Source organism: Sciurus carolinensis, chromosome 3 (genome assembly GCF_902686445.1).
Source record: "Sciurus carolinensis chromosome 3, mSciCar1.2, whole genome shotgun sequence".
Classification (NCBI taxonomy): Eukaryota; Metazoa; Chordata; class Mammalia; order Rodentia; family Sciuridae; genus Sciurus; species Sciurus carolinensis.
The window spans coordinates 110426035-110441982 of record NC_062215.1 but is presented as its reverse complement, the minus strand read 5'-3'; the positions used below and the strand labels follow the sequence as shown (position 1 = coordinate 110441982).

General features: G+C 35.0%; 1 protein-coding gene across 2 annotated transcripts in view; it reads left to right on the top strand.

The window, feature by feature from the left end:
* The window catches only part of LOC124980455 (CD302 antigen), a 133165-nt gene that overhangs the window by 53734 nt on the left and 63483 nt on the right, over window positions 1-15948 (top strand). For both annotated transcript variants that reach the window (XM_047546025.1, XM_047546022.1), the window contains exons 22-27: window positions 387-492; window positions 945-1105; window positions 8484-8613; window positions 9663-9889; window positions 13550-13715; window positions 15317-15484. In XM_047546025.1, the coding sequence (XP_047401981.1) occupies window positions 387-492; window positions 945-1105; window positions 8484-8613; window positions 9663-9889; window positions 13550-13715; window positions 15317-15484 (958 nt within the window). The remainder of the gene's footprint in view (window positions 1-386; window positions 493-944; window positions 1106-8483; window positions 8614-9662; window positions 9890-13549; window positions 13716-15316; window positions 15485-15948) is intronic.

Genomic DNA, 15948 nt, shown 5'->3' with positions numbered 1-15948 from the left:
ATAACAATATAATTTGGTCAATATCAAGTACTTTATAAGTCACTCACAACAACCCTATACAATGGTTTACAAATGAGGTAACAAAGACTCAGAGGATAAGTGACTTGTTCAAAGACACAAAGTTACTGAGTGATGTGCTGGGGATGAAGTGGGAAGTTAACTATAACACAATATCTCCTCTTTGAGTTTTTTTTTAATGAAATAGTTTGCAAACCACTCTTTAGTTCTTTATATAAGAGTATACCTCTGAATCCTTATGGTACTACTTTGCAAATTTACGTATTTCACATATGAAATGTCAGCAGCCCCCTAAAAGAGAAGCATTAACTTCCTGTGTGAGATTTCTTTTCTGCAATCTTATGCTTCATATGTGTATTTGTTTGCAGTGCTTTCTAAAGATCAAACCCAAGTCTGTTAAATTCTCTCAAGCAAGTGATATCTGTCACTCCTATGGTGGCACCCTTCCTTCAGTGTTGAGCCAGAGTGAACAAGGTACCAGAAATTTTTTGAGAAACATGTTTTATTCTAATCTGGGAATCAAGTAAGTTTTAGGAGACTGTGGGAAATTAATATGTAAAAATAATCTTATTAGCCAGGCATGGTGACTCACACCTGTAATCCGAGTGGCTCGGGAGGCGGAGGCAGGAGGATCGAAAGTTTAAACCAGTCTCAGCAACTTAGTGAGGTCTTAAGCAACTTAGCAAGACCCTGCCTTAAAATAAAAAATAGTAAGGCTGGGGATGTGACTCAGTGGCCAAGCACCCTGAGGTTCCATCCCCTGAACCAAAAAAAAAAAAAAAAATTATTAAAGTACATTTTTACAGAGCAGATAATAATAAATTATCTTGATAGGTAAACAAAAGGTATTTACTAACATTTTTAGGACAAGTGTATCTTTACTTTCAATAAATCAAATGCTTTTTAAAAAAATCTCATTCTAACAGATTTTATTACATCATTGCTTCCGGATATGAAAACTAATTTGTGGATTGGTTTGCGCTGGACCGCCTATGAAAGGATAAGCAAATGGACGGATGATAGAGAGCTGACATACAGCAACTTTCACCCATTGCTGGTTGGTCGGATGCTGAGTATACCAACAAATGTAAGCTTTTTTGAATTGATACTGTATTCAAATCTGTGAAACACCTGAGTCTGTCATCAATTATTGGATTAAGAACAAGGACCTAGACAAGTGTAGGGATGCACACCTGTAATCTCAGCAATTTAGGGAGCTGAGACAGGAGGATGGCAAACTCAAGACTACCTCAACAACTTAGCAAGACCCTCAGCAATATAGTGAAACCCTGTCTCAAATTTTTAAAAAGGACTGGGGATGTAGCTTAGTGGTAAAGCACTCCTGGGTTCAACCCTGTACCACACACACACACACACACACACACACATACACACACACAAAAGAACAAGGACCTATTATATGATTCCATTTATATTACACCTCCAGAATAGGCAAATAGATAAAGATAGAAGAAACTAACTGAGTGGTCACTAGAAGCTAAGGAGGATGGAAGAGGTGGGGGATAATGGCTATGGAGTATGGGGCTTCTTTTCAGAGTGATAAAATTGTCCTAAAATTGATGACAAGGTGGTTGTACAACTCTGTAGATACACTGAACACTATTGAGTGTACACTTTAAATGGGTGAATTGCGTCCTGTATGAATTATAGCCCAACAAAGTTGTTATGAGAACAACAGGCACCTCATAACTCTAGCCTTCAGGTGAATGGCCTAGTTTTTCACAAAGCATCAGATGCCATAGCACTTGATTAATAAGCATGTAAAACTATCAGGCAGTGTGTTGTAAACAGAAGTAAATATGTATGTTTTACTTAACATTTGGGGGATGTGGATGCTCAACCTCAGCCTCCTGAGACAAAAATTGTGTTTGGTGAGCATTTTTTTGAAGAACTACATCTATAGAAGCCATAGACTTAATTTCTGGCTGACAATCTCTTTAATGGGAAACAAGGAAAGGAGAGAGGGCAATGTGTTGACAGTAGTCACACTGACAGGACACTGTTGCCCGTTGCTTCTGTTCTTCCTACATGCTGGGTGCAGACCATCTGTGTTCTCACAAAGGACGAAAGTTGAGAACCTAACATGAAAGTCCAATTTCAAAAATATATCCTAGATAATAATTAATTGATTTTCCTAACAGTGCTACTTTGTTTAAGGTTGACGTTGGTAGAAAAGGGAATGCTGAATTTTGTCTAACAATGTACAAAGTAAATATCAAAACAAGACTTGATTATAAAAGAAAATGTGGAAGTTTCAGAAGGGTAAACACACACACACACACACACACACACACACACACACACACACAGTCAACCCTGGTTCCACTTAAATTTAGAGCAGTGGTTTGTAAACTTTCAGCTATAATACATGTTAAGAACTATATTTAAATCACTATCCAGTACATAGATATAGTGCTGAATGATAACACACATTTCAGAAGATAATAATTACCCTTAGAGACTGTACATTTTAATATTTCCCTTCTCTTCTCTTCTCTTCTACTTCATTCCACTCTTCTTTCTTATCCTATCCTATCCTATCCTGTTCTGTTTTATTATCACAAATGCCAGCCAAAATCCACTGAATTGATTTCATGACCTACTAAATGACTCACCATATTTGAGCCCTGATCTAGGGAACCACAATGTGTATTTCAGTATCGTTTCTACATGTTGTTTTCCTGGTATAGATGAGTTCACAGTATAAATACTAATGCACTAAACTTTCCTCATATAGTATTCTATCATAAATAATCATAGATGCTATTAAGAGAGCAACTTGAGAACTGGGAATACGGCTCAGTAGTAGAGCACTTACCAATGAATGTGCAAGGGCCAGGGTCTGATATCCAGCACTCTCCCACCCCCCCAAAAAAAACTACTTTATAAGCATCTCAATGTTTGCACACTATTTCTTGATATGCCACTATTTCCCTAACCAATGCTGTGTATTAGTTTGTTTCCATTTTTCACATTCATAAATAGTGCTACAATGAACACCTTTGTCCATAAGTTTTAATTCGGAATGAACAAGGAAATATCACGACAGACACAATTGAAATACAAAACATAATTAGAAGCTATTTTGAAAACCTTTAATCCAACAAAATAGAAAATTTCGAAGACATCAACCAGTTTCTAGAGACAAATGAATTACCTAATATGAACCAGGATGACATACACAATTTAAATAGTACAATTTCAAGTAATGAAATAGAAGAGGTCATCAAAAGCCTACCAACAAAGAAAAGTCTGGGACCAGATGGGTTCTCAGCCGAGTTCTACAAAACCTTTAAAGAAGATCTCATACCAATACTCCTCAAAGTATTCCATGAAATAGAAGAGGAGGGAACCCTTCCAAACTCATTCTATGAAGCCATTATCACCCCGATACCTAAACCAGACAGAGACACATCAAGGAAAGAAAATTTCAGACCAATATCCTTAATGAACATTGACACAAAAATTCTCAACAAAATTTTAGCAAATTGCATACAAAAACATATTAAAAAGATAGTGCACCATGATCAAATGGGTTTTATCCCAGTCATAAGTTTTACTTATAATCCAGATCACCTCATTCTGGTTACCTAGTCACTTTCCAAAAAGGTTTATAAGTTTATATTCCTGTTAGCAATATATTCTGATTTCCCTTCTATCCTCACAAGCATTTTAATAATTTCTAACATGTATATGCTAGACACTCTGCTACTGCATCACATACATTGTCTCATTTAATGTGCACAAGAGGTGTAAAATAGGTATGTTATCTCTATCCCATCTTAGAAATGTGGAGACAGATACAGAGAGTGTCATCACTTGCCAGAGATCATGCTACCTATGCATACAGAAGCAAAATTTAAATCCAGATCCAAGATTCTGTGGAACCAGGGCTCTTACCCCTCTACTATATTGCCTCTAATGAGCATTAGCCTTTTAAAATTCTTAATAATTTTACAGCTTAAATAATTTCATATTTTCATTGACATTTCTCTGATTTTAAATAAAAATAAACTTCCATAAGTTAGATAATAATTTGTGTTTCAAGTGTGAATGTTCTTAGTCTTTGCAAATTTATCTATCAAAGCCTTCCTGTATTTCTAATTGATTTTATGCCTTTGTAAAAACATGCTCACCCTGTATTTCTTGTATTTATTACAAATATTTCCCTAGGTTTCTTTTTTGTCTGAATACTAAAAATATTTCTGGAACATTTTGAATTTTGTTGGAATATGTTCAAATCTGTTTTCTTCTTTTTCCCTCCCCTGCTTTTAGTTTCGAAAGTTTATGTTAGCTAAATGTATACCTGTGTTTTCTTCTTGTTTTGTGTTATAAATTGCCTTTTTTTCCTGATAACACATTATAACACTGATATAATATATACTGTCAGCAAATACTTAGTCCTTTTTCCTAATCTTAGCCACTTGTTCTTGTAGCATTTATTGTATATACTTCCATTTGTTGAAAGCCATATAGGATGCCTACTTTATCATATATTAAGAGTGTGTATGTGAGATATTACAGTCATGTGCAACATAATGACCTTTCAGTCATGTTAGATTGCATATACAACAGTGGTCCCAAAAGATTTAATGGAGCTGGAAAATTCTTACCTAGTAATATTGTAGCCATGGTAACATTGTAGCACAATACACTATTCACATCTTTGTGGTTGCTGTTGCAAACAAACCTACTACACTTCCATTCATATGAAAGGATAGCAAATGGCCAGGTGCAGTGGTCCACATCTATGATCCCATTTGCTTGGAAGTCTGAGGCAGGAGTATTGCAAATTCAAAGCCAGCCTGGGCAACTTAGTGGGACACTATCTCAAAATTAAATTTAAAAAAGGGATTTGGAGATGTGACTCAGGGGTTGAGTGCTTACCTGGCATGTATGAGGTTCTAGGTTCTATTCCCAGCACAGAAAAAAAAAATTTAGAAATAGAAAGATGCTGAAGGAATAAAGATAAAAAGGAAGAAGGTATTTTGTGTAATGTGTTTGTGTTTTAAGTTTAATGTTACTACAAACAAAAGTTTGTTTTTTTTTATTGTAAACAAATGGGATACATGTTGTTTCTGTTTGTACATGGAGTAACAGCATACCATTTGCATAATCATACATTTACATAGGATAATGATGTTTGATTCGTTCTGTTATTTTTTCCTTCCCCCCCACCCCTCCCATCCCTCTTTTCCCTCTAGACAGTCCCTCCTTCCTCCATTCTTGCCCCCCCCATTATGTGTCATCATCCGCTTATCAGTGAGATCATTCAAAAGTTTTTAAATATTAAGTACATGAGGTAAAAAAGCTACAGAAAACTAATATTAATTTATTATTGAAGAAAGATTTTTTTTATAAATTTAGTGTAACTTAAGTGCACAGTGTTGATAAGGTCTGCAATAGTGTACAGTCATGTCCTTGACCTTCGCCTTCATTCACTGCTCACTCACTGACTGCCCTGGAGCAAATTCTAGTCCTGTAAGCTCCATTTACGGTAGTGACCTATACAAGTATACCAATTTTAATATTTTATAAAAGCAGTATTTTTACTGTACCTCTTCTATGGTTAGATATGCAAATACTATCATGTCACCATTGCCTACAGTACTTAGTACAGTAACATGCTGTACACGTTTGTAACAATACACTGTACCATATACCTAGGTGTGTAGTAGACTACACCATTTGGTTTTGTGCAAATGTACTCTAGGATGTTTGCTCAGTGACAAAATCACCTAATATGAATTTTTTAGAAGGTGTCCCCTCCTTCAGCAACACATGACTGTAGTTAGAATGGTGTTTGTCATTGAGAGAACATCATGGTGTATACTTACACAAACTAAGACAGCTATAATATCACTAGGCGATAAAGTCTTATGGGACCACTGTCACATGTATGGTTTGTGGTTGACAAAAGTGTTGTTATATAGCACATAACTATACTATAATTTTGCCATATTTTAAAAAGTATAATAAGATTAGTTTTCCTTTATATATGCCATTAAAACTGTCTTTAGCTGTTATGTCTATTCTTCCAGATAAACTTTAGAACCACAACAATTAAACTCCTGATGAGAATTTGACTACATTTCAGGGAAAATTAATATTTTTTTTGTTAATCTTCCAATTCAGGAATGTGGTGTACTACTCTCTCCATTTATTCAAGTCTTTCCATAGATCACTCTATGATATTTGATAGGCATTCTGTCTCTTCCTTATTGCCATTAAAAATGGCCTTTTGTTCTTGATTTTCTACTGATATTTGGAAAGCTATTGTTTAGGGATTTGTGTGTTTTTCCGTATGCATCCATCTAACTAAGTGCTCTTATTATTCTCAGGTTTTTTCTTGGGTGTTTAATTAGGTAATTATGGTCTGCAAATAACAATGACCCTAATTTCTATACTTACCCCTCTCATTTCATTTCATGCCTCACTACATATGCCAGAACTTCCACAACTATGGAAATAACAGGAGTAATATCTGTCACCCTTGATTTGATTTGGATCTTAAGAGGACTACCTACAGTCTTTTGTCGTTAAATATTATGTTGACTCTTTTAAGATTATAGAACTGAGGATAAGTTTGGTGGTATAGTACTTGCCTAGCACCTCAAAATATATATATGTTTATGTATAATTTTATTACAAGCTTTTTTCAAATTTTTAATCAGGAATAAGTATTATATTTTCTAAAACTTTTTTTCATCTTCAGTTGAAATTATCATGTAGTTTTTACCCATTAGACCTCTTACATGGTATAACATTAATAGATGTGATGTTCTTAGCATAAAATCTAGTTGTTTGGAATGAATTGTTTTATTCTTCTACTGAATTGGATTCAGAAGAATTTTATTTGAAAATATTTTCACCTCTGTTCAAAGAATTAATTTTTTAAGCCATGCTGATCATGTTAGCCTCATAAGACAAATTAGGTAGCTTTCTATTTTTTCTGTGTTCTGGAATTATGACCTGACCAGGGGTATTCTTTCCCTGAAAGTTTGAAACAACTATATATTCAAAAATGTCAGAATCCTTTTAAGACATCATTCTTTAATAACAAAAGGGTTTTGTGCAGTAGTTATGGCCCAAGCTCCAGAGTGAGATTGCTTGGTTTTAATTCCAATTCAGGAACTTACTGTGCCTTTGGAAGCTTATTTAATTTTTTCTGAGCCTTAGTTTCCCATCTGTGAGTTCTAGTACTATTGCACCCACTCCTAGAGTCATTGTGAGGATTACATAAGAAGAATTCCTTCAAAGTTTTACAAAGCACAGTACCTGACAGACACATGAGGAATTTTTTCCTTAATGGTCATTATTATTAATTTCTAATTTTCTCCAAAGTTACTGGCACAGTTTGGTGTTTCTGCTTTTCTTTATGATTGGTATTTTTCAAGAAAGTTATATATTTCATTTAGATTTTCAAACAAATTAGAATAAAGTGGTATACAGTATTTGTAAATCTTCATATTTTATTTTAAATGCATTTTTACTTTTTCTTATTTTGATTTTGGAAAAACAGATGCTTATTATTAGTTTTTTCACTCTCTTAACACTCTCTACACCTATTACTTTATCTCTGTTTATTCATACTACTTCCACATTTTCCTATCCTGCTTTTCCTGGAGTTACTCTTTTGTTCATTTTCTAGTTTTTTATATTGAATTTTTAGTTTGCTTTTCCTTTATAAAAAAGAGAGAATACATTTAATAATACACATTTGCCTCCACAAAAAGTTCTGCCCATATCCCTTTTTTGGATTTTTAAAAATCGCACTTTATTATAATTATTTTATTTCAATTTTTGGTGTAATATTTATTGAGTAGCATTTTTTTTAGAATTTCTTGCTCCTGGTATAAGGTTACTCATAATTTTTTTTTTGCTTGTGATATGTTTCAAACACATAGAAAAATATAGGAACAATATTCTTTGCATAATTTTTATGTCTCTAATTATTAATTATAGAATGAAATCTAGATATACTTTTATTTTAATATATGAAGGTTCTTATAGTGACTCATATAGGACCAAAACTTGAAAGTGAGTTCTCCATTATGTGGTTCAGAGTTTGCCATTACAAAAAGCTTATAAACATTGAATAAATTTAATCAATCATATTTTTGCCTATTTGAACTGTTAAGACTGATAGAATGTTAAGTATTATTATAGCTGTTTTTATCTTATTACAAATAGTTTTTCTTTATCTGTTTGAAGATATACTTATCATATTGCCAATATTTTATTTTTTTTAATTTCTCAAGTTAATTTTCCTTTTCTCAGACTTCGAAAGTTTATCTCAGTTTTCATAGAAATTTTCATAGTAAGTGCCTTGATGGGATATCTTTACAGGGGGACAAAAACAATTTGGAATTCAAAATTTTCTTACTGGGTTCTTCAGACTATTAGTTTCATGGTTACATGTACATATTTGCCTTTTTGTTTAGTTGTTTGACGAAGAGTCCCACTACCACTGTGCTCTGATACTCAACCTCCCAAAGTCACCTTTTACTGGGACATGGAATTTTACTTCCTGCAGTGAATACTACTCTGTGTCTCTCTGTCAGAAATATTCAGGTATCAATTATTATCCAGATAACTAAGGTACTTTTATGCTGTTAGATCCATATGGTTCTTTTTCCAAAAATCTTATAAATGAAAATCTTATAAACTTAAAATGATGGATAAATTGTATTGACTCAGTGTGGCAGATTATCTCAAATGGAATGTGATTTTTTTTTCAAATGACATTCCCATACTAAATAAAATATATCATGGAATTTGTTAATAGTAGTTGTCTAATGAGAATAAGTTATGGGTGAATTGTGTTCTTTCTACTCTGGCATTTTTCAGATTTTAGTTTTCATCTTGAGGAAAGGAGAAGAAAAAACAGTATTTTAAATGTAATTCAGTACTGTATAAACATTCACTGTTAATTTTAGCACTGATTTTAAAGATACAAAGTACTATAAATGGATCACTATGACTTCTTCTAATCCAAATACAAATAAAATAGATACTTAAAAATAGAAATTATCCATAATTTGAAAAAGATATTACACTGCTTCTCATTGATCCTAAAGAGGTTTTAACAAGCGACTAAGAACAAAAAAAAAAAAAAAAAAAAAAATGGTTACACAATGAGAACCTTAAGTATATTTCTTGTACTTTGGCAGTTCTTTTGCTAAATTGATCTTTACCCATTTGCCTTATTCAGATAAATACTGTAAATGAGTAATTTAAATATGTCCTCTTGCAAATGACTTTTGCTTTGTACATTGTTTCAGGGTACTTTGTAAGGGGACACTTTTAAATACCTTACATGGTGAAGCAGTTCAGACAAAGGAGGTATTTGGCACCAAACTGAAATGGTATTCTTATTGCTGACTACTTTTATTTATAGCTTTCTTCTTCCTAAATCAGAACAACTAAACAAAATCTTGTTTTGATTTTAGAAACCAAATGTCGCAGCTCTGACCTTTTGCCTAAGGTACACAGCAAAACATACCTAATTCTCCTACCCTAAAATACCTAAAGCAGATTTGTCAGGGAAAAAAAATTGAAAAACTGTCCTATGTCTTGCAGTGCCTGTGTGGGATGGTTGTTATTATTGTTTTCTTTTACAGAAATGGAAGACAGTCAGCCCTTGCAGAACACCTCAGAGACTGTAAAGTATCTTAATAACCTGTACAAAATAATCCCGAAGACACTGACGTGGCTTGACGCCAGGAAGGAGTGTCTGAAGGAGAACATGCAGCTGGTGAGCATCACTGACCCCTACCAGCAGGCGTTCCTCGCCGTACAGGCAGTCCGTCGGAACTCTTCCTTCTGGATTGGACTCTTCAGTCAGGATGTAAGTTTTCAGTCCCAGCTGCAAGGATTGGATGACAGATGCAACATTTTTATTTATTGTGCATTGCATCTCTCATAGACTAGAAGAAACCAGAGGTTTTTTTAATCTTACTCCAGTAAATTTCATGAATATATGTTTTGTATGTGTGGCAATGATCTAATGCTTTATTGTTTAGATGAAGAAATTGTTCTAGTGAATAAAATACTTTAGCACTTTTTATTTATTCTAGCCAAAGACTGAGCTAGATTCAGGAGCTGCCATATCTCTTCAACCAACAGAAAGAGAAGAAGGAAAGAATTTAAAAACCAGATGGGGTTGGGAATGTGGAAGTGCTGTGGATGATGTTGAAGAAAACTTTCCATCAGTTTTGAAATTGGCAGAGAGACGTTAAGCCACTCTAAAAAGGGATTAGAGTCGTGTTTCACATCTCAAGTTCAGTCCCTGGGTAGATGACTTGGGTACTTCCCATTCGTTGCACAGCCCAGCAGCGTGCTGGTCTCCTGTTGATTCCCAGCATTGATGTCCATGCAACATGAACAGGGATTAGTATGCAGCTAAGCTATGGCTCCAGTCAAATATTTTTTTTTCTTTTTTTTTTTTAAGAAAGCTATCATATTCCTCTCCACATTGTAGGCATATTTGCCTCTCTTCTTGGACATGTTATACCCCACTAAACCAATACAGGTCTAGGACTGCATGGAGAATATATAATTGAAAACAATTTAGTCCTAGAACAAACCCAGAATAGAATTGATAAATGATAGAAAAAACAAAATCATTACCAGAAGCTCAGTTAAAAGTAGCATTTAGAAATGGCTTTCACAATAGTCTTTCTGGGCCTCTGAGGATTCTGAAATTCACCCCCAAATCAAGCCAGAGCTGCCTTCCCAGCTTCACAGTGTCCACTCTTTGAGCGTTTCACATTTACTTACTGTCTTTTCAGTGTTTAGTGTTCTGTGGAACCTGTCATTGTGTCTTTTGCAAAAGGTGATAATGTTACTACATTTCCCAGTTTCTCTCATCTTAAATCTGAGCAATATTGTCACTGGAGAAAATTTGTAAACTGCAGTAAATTAAAACAGGAATATTGAAGTCATTGTTTCATGGGAAAGTTGCTGTTATTCAAGTACTTAAAAAGAAATGTGAAAGAAAAAAAAAAAGAAATGTGATTTAGTATTTTGATATGTTTTCTTCAAGTTATTTTTCTGTCAGCATCTATTTATTTTTAAAACATCTGGGGTCATACTGTTTTATAACTTCTCCCCCCACCTCATTTATTGATTTTGATCTTTTTTTTTTCTTATTCTATTTTCAGTCTTCACTTATGATTTTATTTTCCTTAATTTTCCCTTGATTTTAACATATTCTGTGTAGCTGTGTATCATATATCTTCATAACCTTCCCTAAATCTTAGGGAATATTTTTTTTAAAAATTTTTAGTTGTCAATGAACATTTTATTTTATTAATTGATATGCGGTGCTGAGAATCGAACCCAGCGCCTCTCACACACTCTAGGCTAGGCTCTGCCCCTGAGCCACAACCCCAACCCCTTAGGGAATATTTCTTAAGATAGTAATAAATAATACTTTAGTTTGAGAGCAATGGGAAGATATTGGAAGATTTTTAAAGAGAGTGGTAACAATATGAGATATTTACTTAAGAAAAATGACAGTGGTGAAAGGTGGGAGGAGGAGTAAGCAGTCCGGAGAGGGAAGGACAGTTGTTTTTATGTGCTCTCATGCAGGATATGGTGCTGGCCTGACTGAGCCACGTTTACGGGTGTTGGAGGTGTAGCAGTTCTGGGTTACATAGCGCCCACATGGCCCTAGCAGTGGATCACTACGTATTTAAGACGTCTCTAAGTCATCAGCTGGGCCAGGAGAACAGAGCAAGACTTGGGACATCTTAGTGAATGTCAGGAAGGAGCAAGGGATCCACATCCACCGTGAATGTCAGCAACAGGCAAGAGTTCTGAGAGTTTCCAGTGATAAGAGTATAACCCTTAAAGGAAGTGATCCAAGGAGGTAAAAATACCTACTACTCCCTTCTCATAGCCTTTCCATCTCTAAGAATGGAAGAACAAACAGCCTTCCCTTGTGGCAGCTGAAAGGTTATTCCCTTTTAAAAGCCAGCTTTGCATGAAGGTCAGTTGAGGCCAAGAATTCAGTAAGTAGATGTTTATCATTTTAATGAATAGCTCTTGTTTTCAGTAAGGAGACTGAGAGTATGGGAGGGTTTACTAGGATGGAATGGAGGTTCCAAAGCCCACGGCCTGGGACTGAGGGCAGAACAGTGCAGGGGAAGGAGGGCAGGCAGTATGGGTAAGAGTGTAGCAAGTCACACCTCGCAAGCCCACATGTGAGGCCTTGGCGGCTTAGGAATTGGTTGCCAGGATTACAACTGGAACTCTAGTCAAGAACAGTTCAGAATGAAGCAGCTGATGGTGCTAAGGCTTGACTGTGTTTGCTGTGTATGGTTCACTAAGGAGCCCGAATCTAGCCTTTGCTCAGTATTCCAAATAAACTAGTGAGGCAAATGGGCTCAGGAACACTTGGTTCAGTGGTTTGATTAGGCAAGTATTGGTTAAGTAAGTCCCAGTGCCCTGAGAAAACTCAGACACAACCCCACAACCCATTCCCTGGACTTCTACTCTATAAATCCTTTCTCAAGATAGGTGGGTAGTCAGGCCCCTGCCAGGGTGTACAGACAGGTGTCCCCAGACTTCTAGCTTACGCCAGACTATATAAACGAGGAAACTTTGCCCCACAGACAAGTGTTAAAACAGTAGTGAGAAATCTACAAGGTGTAAGGAATTAAGAGAAAGGGAACTGGGCTGGGGTTGTAGCTCAGTGGTAGAGCGCTTGCTAGCTTGTGTGAGGCACTGGCTTCGATTCTCTGCACCACATATAAATAAATAAAAAAAGGTCCATTGACAACTAAAAAATTTTTTTAAAAAGAAAGAAAGAGAGAACTAACATTTATGTAGCTCTGTGTGCCAGCTAACCATTGGGTTACGTATTCTACACCTAACCATAATTAATTAATTATCTCATTAATTCTAGCCCCCATGAAGCTATCACACCTATTTAATAGATGAGAGGATGAAAATTTGAAGAGGTAGACTCAAAATCAAAAGCTAGAAAATAACCAAACCAGATTCAAAACCAGATGTGCTTAGCTCCAAAGCTCATATTCTTCCCACTACACCACTTAATCCTTGCTTACAGCAGTCCTCTCTCCATTTGACTTTCTGGTTTCCAACAACCAGTAGTTCCAATGAAGTGGGAGGCAGCAGAGTGTCACGGTGAGAACCATAGACTCTAAGGACTAACAACCTGGATTAAAATTCCAGCACTGTGATATATATTCTGTGACTTTACACACATTACATACCCTCAGTTTCCCTCATTTTTAAAATGGGTTACATGGCACCCACGTGGCCCTAGCAGTGGATCACCTCTCTCATATGATCATTATGAGGCTTTAGGAAGTTGATATTTTTAAAGCACTTAGAAAAGTACCTGGGACATAGTAAGTGTTATGTGTGACAGTATTTCTGTTCCTTTCATTAAAATGTCCCTTTAATATTAGAGGGTAAAAATAATACAGAAGGGATAAAATGAGTATTATCACTTGGAATGTATTTCTGTTCCTTTCAGGATGAGCTCAACTTTGGTTGGTCAGATGGGAAACGTCTTCATTTTATTCGCTGGGCAGATGACAACAGGCAACTTGAAGACTGTGTAATATTAGATACTGATGGATTCTGGAAAACGGCTGATTGCAATAATAAGCAACCAGGTGCTATTTGCTACTACCCAGGAAGTAGGTGAATTTTGAATATTTTAATGCTTAAATTATCTATCTCCTTGATAGGAAAATTTTGAGTGGTTTCGTAAAATTTTATTTTGGAATTATGAAGAAATAATACTATTATCCTTTTTACAATGAATTTTATTGAAACCATTTGTATTGAATTATTCAAAAGTCATTTGTTTTTATTTTAGACATTTTATCTTCACTTTTATATCAGTTAATACTGACATGTAAAGTCCAATTTTTAGCCTCATTTTGCATGTATTTTGAATTCATGTTGTTTTAGAAAATCCACTTCCATTGGAATTCTTTCATAATTCTTAACATCAACAACTAACATAACTTTCGTGACCCACTGTTAAGATTCAGTTGGCTGCAAGTAACAATGACAAACTCAAGTTAGCTTAAAGCAGAGGGAAATTAGAGCCCCTGAAATAAGGGAAGAGCTGAGCCTCCTGGGGAATGGAGATCAGGAACCCGGAGATGCTCCCTTCTACCTGTTTTTCCTCTGTGTATCTGAACTCAGCTCTTCATATACTTTCTACTTATCTCTGCACATCGTGGAGCTTGGTGTCTCAGCGACTTTCACTTAATTGATGTAACTGGAGATGAGTTAATGTTTCTGAATTTTACTTTTCAAATTCTTAGACTCTGATGGACTTAGCCTGAGTCAGATATGCAACCTCCAGCCCAATTAGAGGAAAGTAGTTTACGACTGTCAAGGGCCCATATTTGTGGGTTTGTGGTAGGAAGAACATACTGTTTTAGAGACAAAAGAATTTATTGTGAAGCAGGAAAGATACTGAATGGTCTATACTACATATTAAACCAGTTTGATTTACTGTGAGTAGAGCTTATCTATGTTTACATCTTCTTACATATACAACCTTTCATAAAATGAACCTCCCCAAAAAAGATATTCTAGAGGCCATATTTTAAATGATATTTCTGTTTGATTTGGTTAAAGTAATAACTTAGTTAGAACGTCAAGTATTTCATTAACCTGTTCCTTTAGCCAGGCACAGTGGCACATGCCTGTAACCCCAGCAGCGTGGGGGGCTGAGGCAGGTCGCTCATGAATTCAAGGCCAGTCTCAGCAACTTAGCAAGACCCTGTCTCAAAATAAAAAATAAAAAGGGCTAGGGATGTGGCTCAATGGTTGAGTGCCCCTCAGTTTACTCCCTGGTACTAAAAATAAATAAATGAATAAAAATTAATTAATTAATTTAAAGATGTCAGTAATCAAAAAATTGAAAATGAATTCTTAAAGTTATAGTGAGGTGCCTATTAATTAAGAGTTTTGTACACTTTATCTGAGGTGGCCCCTTGTACTTAATGTTTCATAATGCAAGAAGACAGAAACTGCATTTAACCTAAGAAATACCTCATTTTTTACATTCTTACATTTCAAAATAGGGGAAATAAAATTTTTTCCCTGCAGAAAGACAGTTTTCAATCCCTAATATTTGAATATAAACAGAAAAACAAGCATCACCAAGCTATTCCTCCTTGACTTCCTAAATATTTCCTACGAATCAGGTCTAATGACTATCAACAGGTTTTAATATTACATGTGAAATTAGAATTCTCACCATTAACTCTTTTTCTAGATGACACTGAAAAAGAGGTCAAACAAGTCAAAAGTGTTAAATGTCCATCTCCTGTTCTAAATACTCCATGGATACCATTTCAGAATTCGTGCTACAATTTCATGATAACAAAGAATAGACATATGGCAACAACACAGGATGAAGTTCATTCTAAGTGCCAGAAACTGAGTATGTATATTGCACTGTCATGATATTTTTATTTTGTATCATACTAATTTTTTTAAAAACCTGTTATAAATAGTTCTAAGTAGCACTAGTAATTTGATTGCAAAAACATTTATCTCCTTATTTCCACATTATGAATGACAATATATAAAATTTTGTGTTTGGTTAAAATGACAAGTACAAAATTAATTCCTTTATTCATCTATCTGAGAATTAATCTGTCTTTGTATGTGTAAACAAGATGACTTGTCTTAAAAAGGAAAAGAAATGACACTATAGAGCAGAGAACTGATGCTAAACAAGCTAGACAAAGGATAAAGTGAAAATAGGTTAGTTCAAGTGGTCAAAAGCTTAGAAATAGCACTGTGTAGCAGCTGTGCTTAAAAGAAATGTACATTTCACACTTTTAGCTCTCAAGACTGGAGCTAATTCCAATGAACTCCATTGAGGATTTATGACTTCTATAT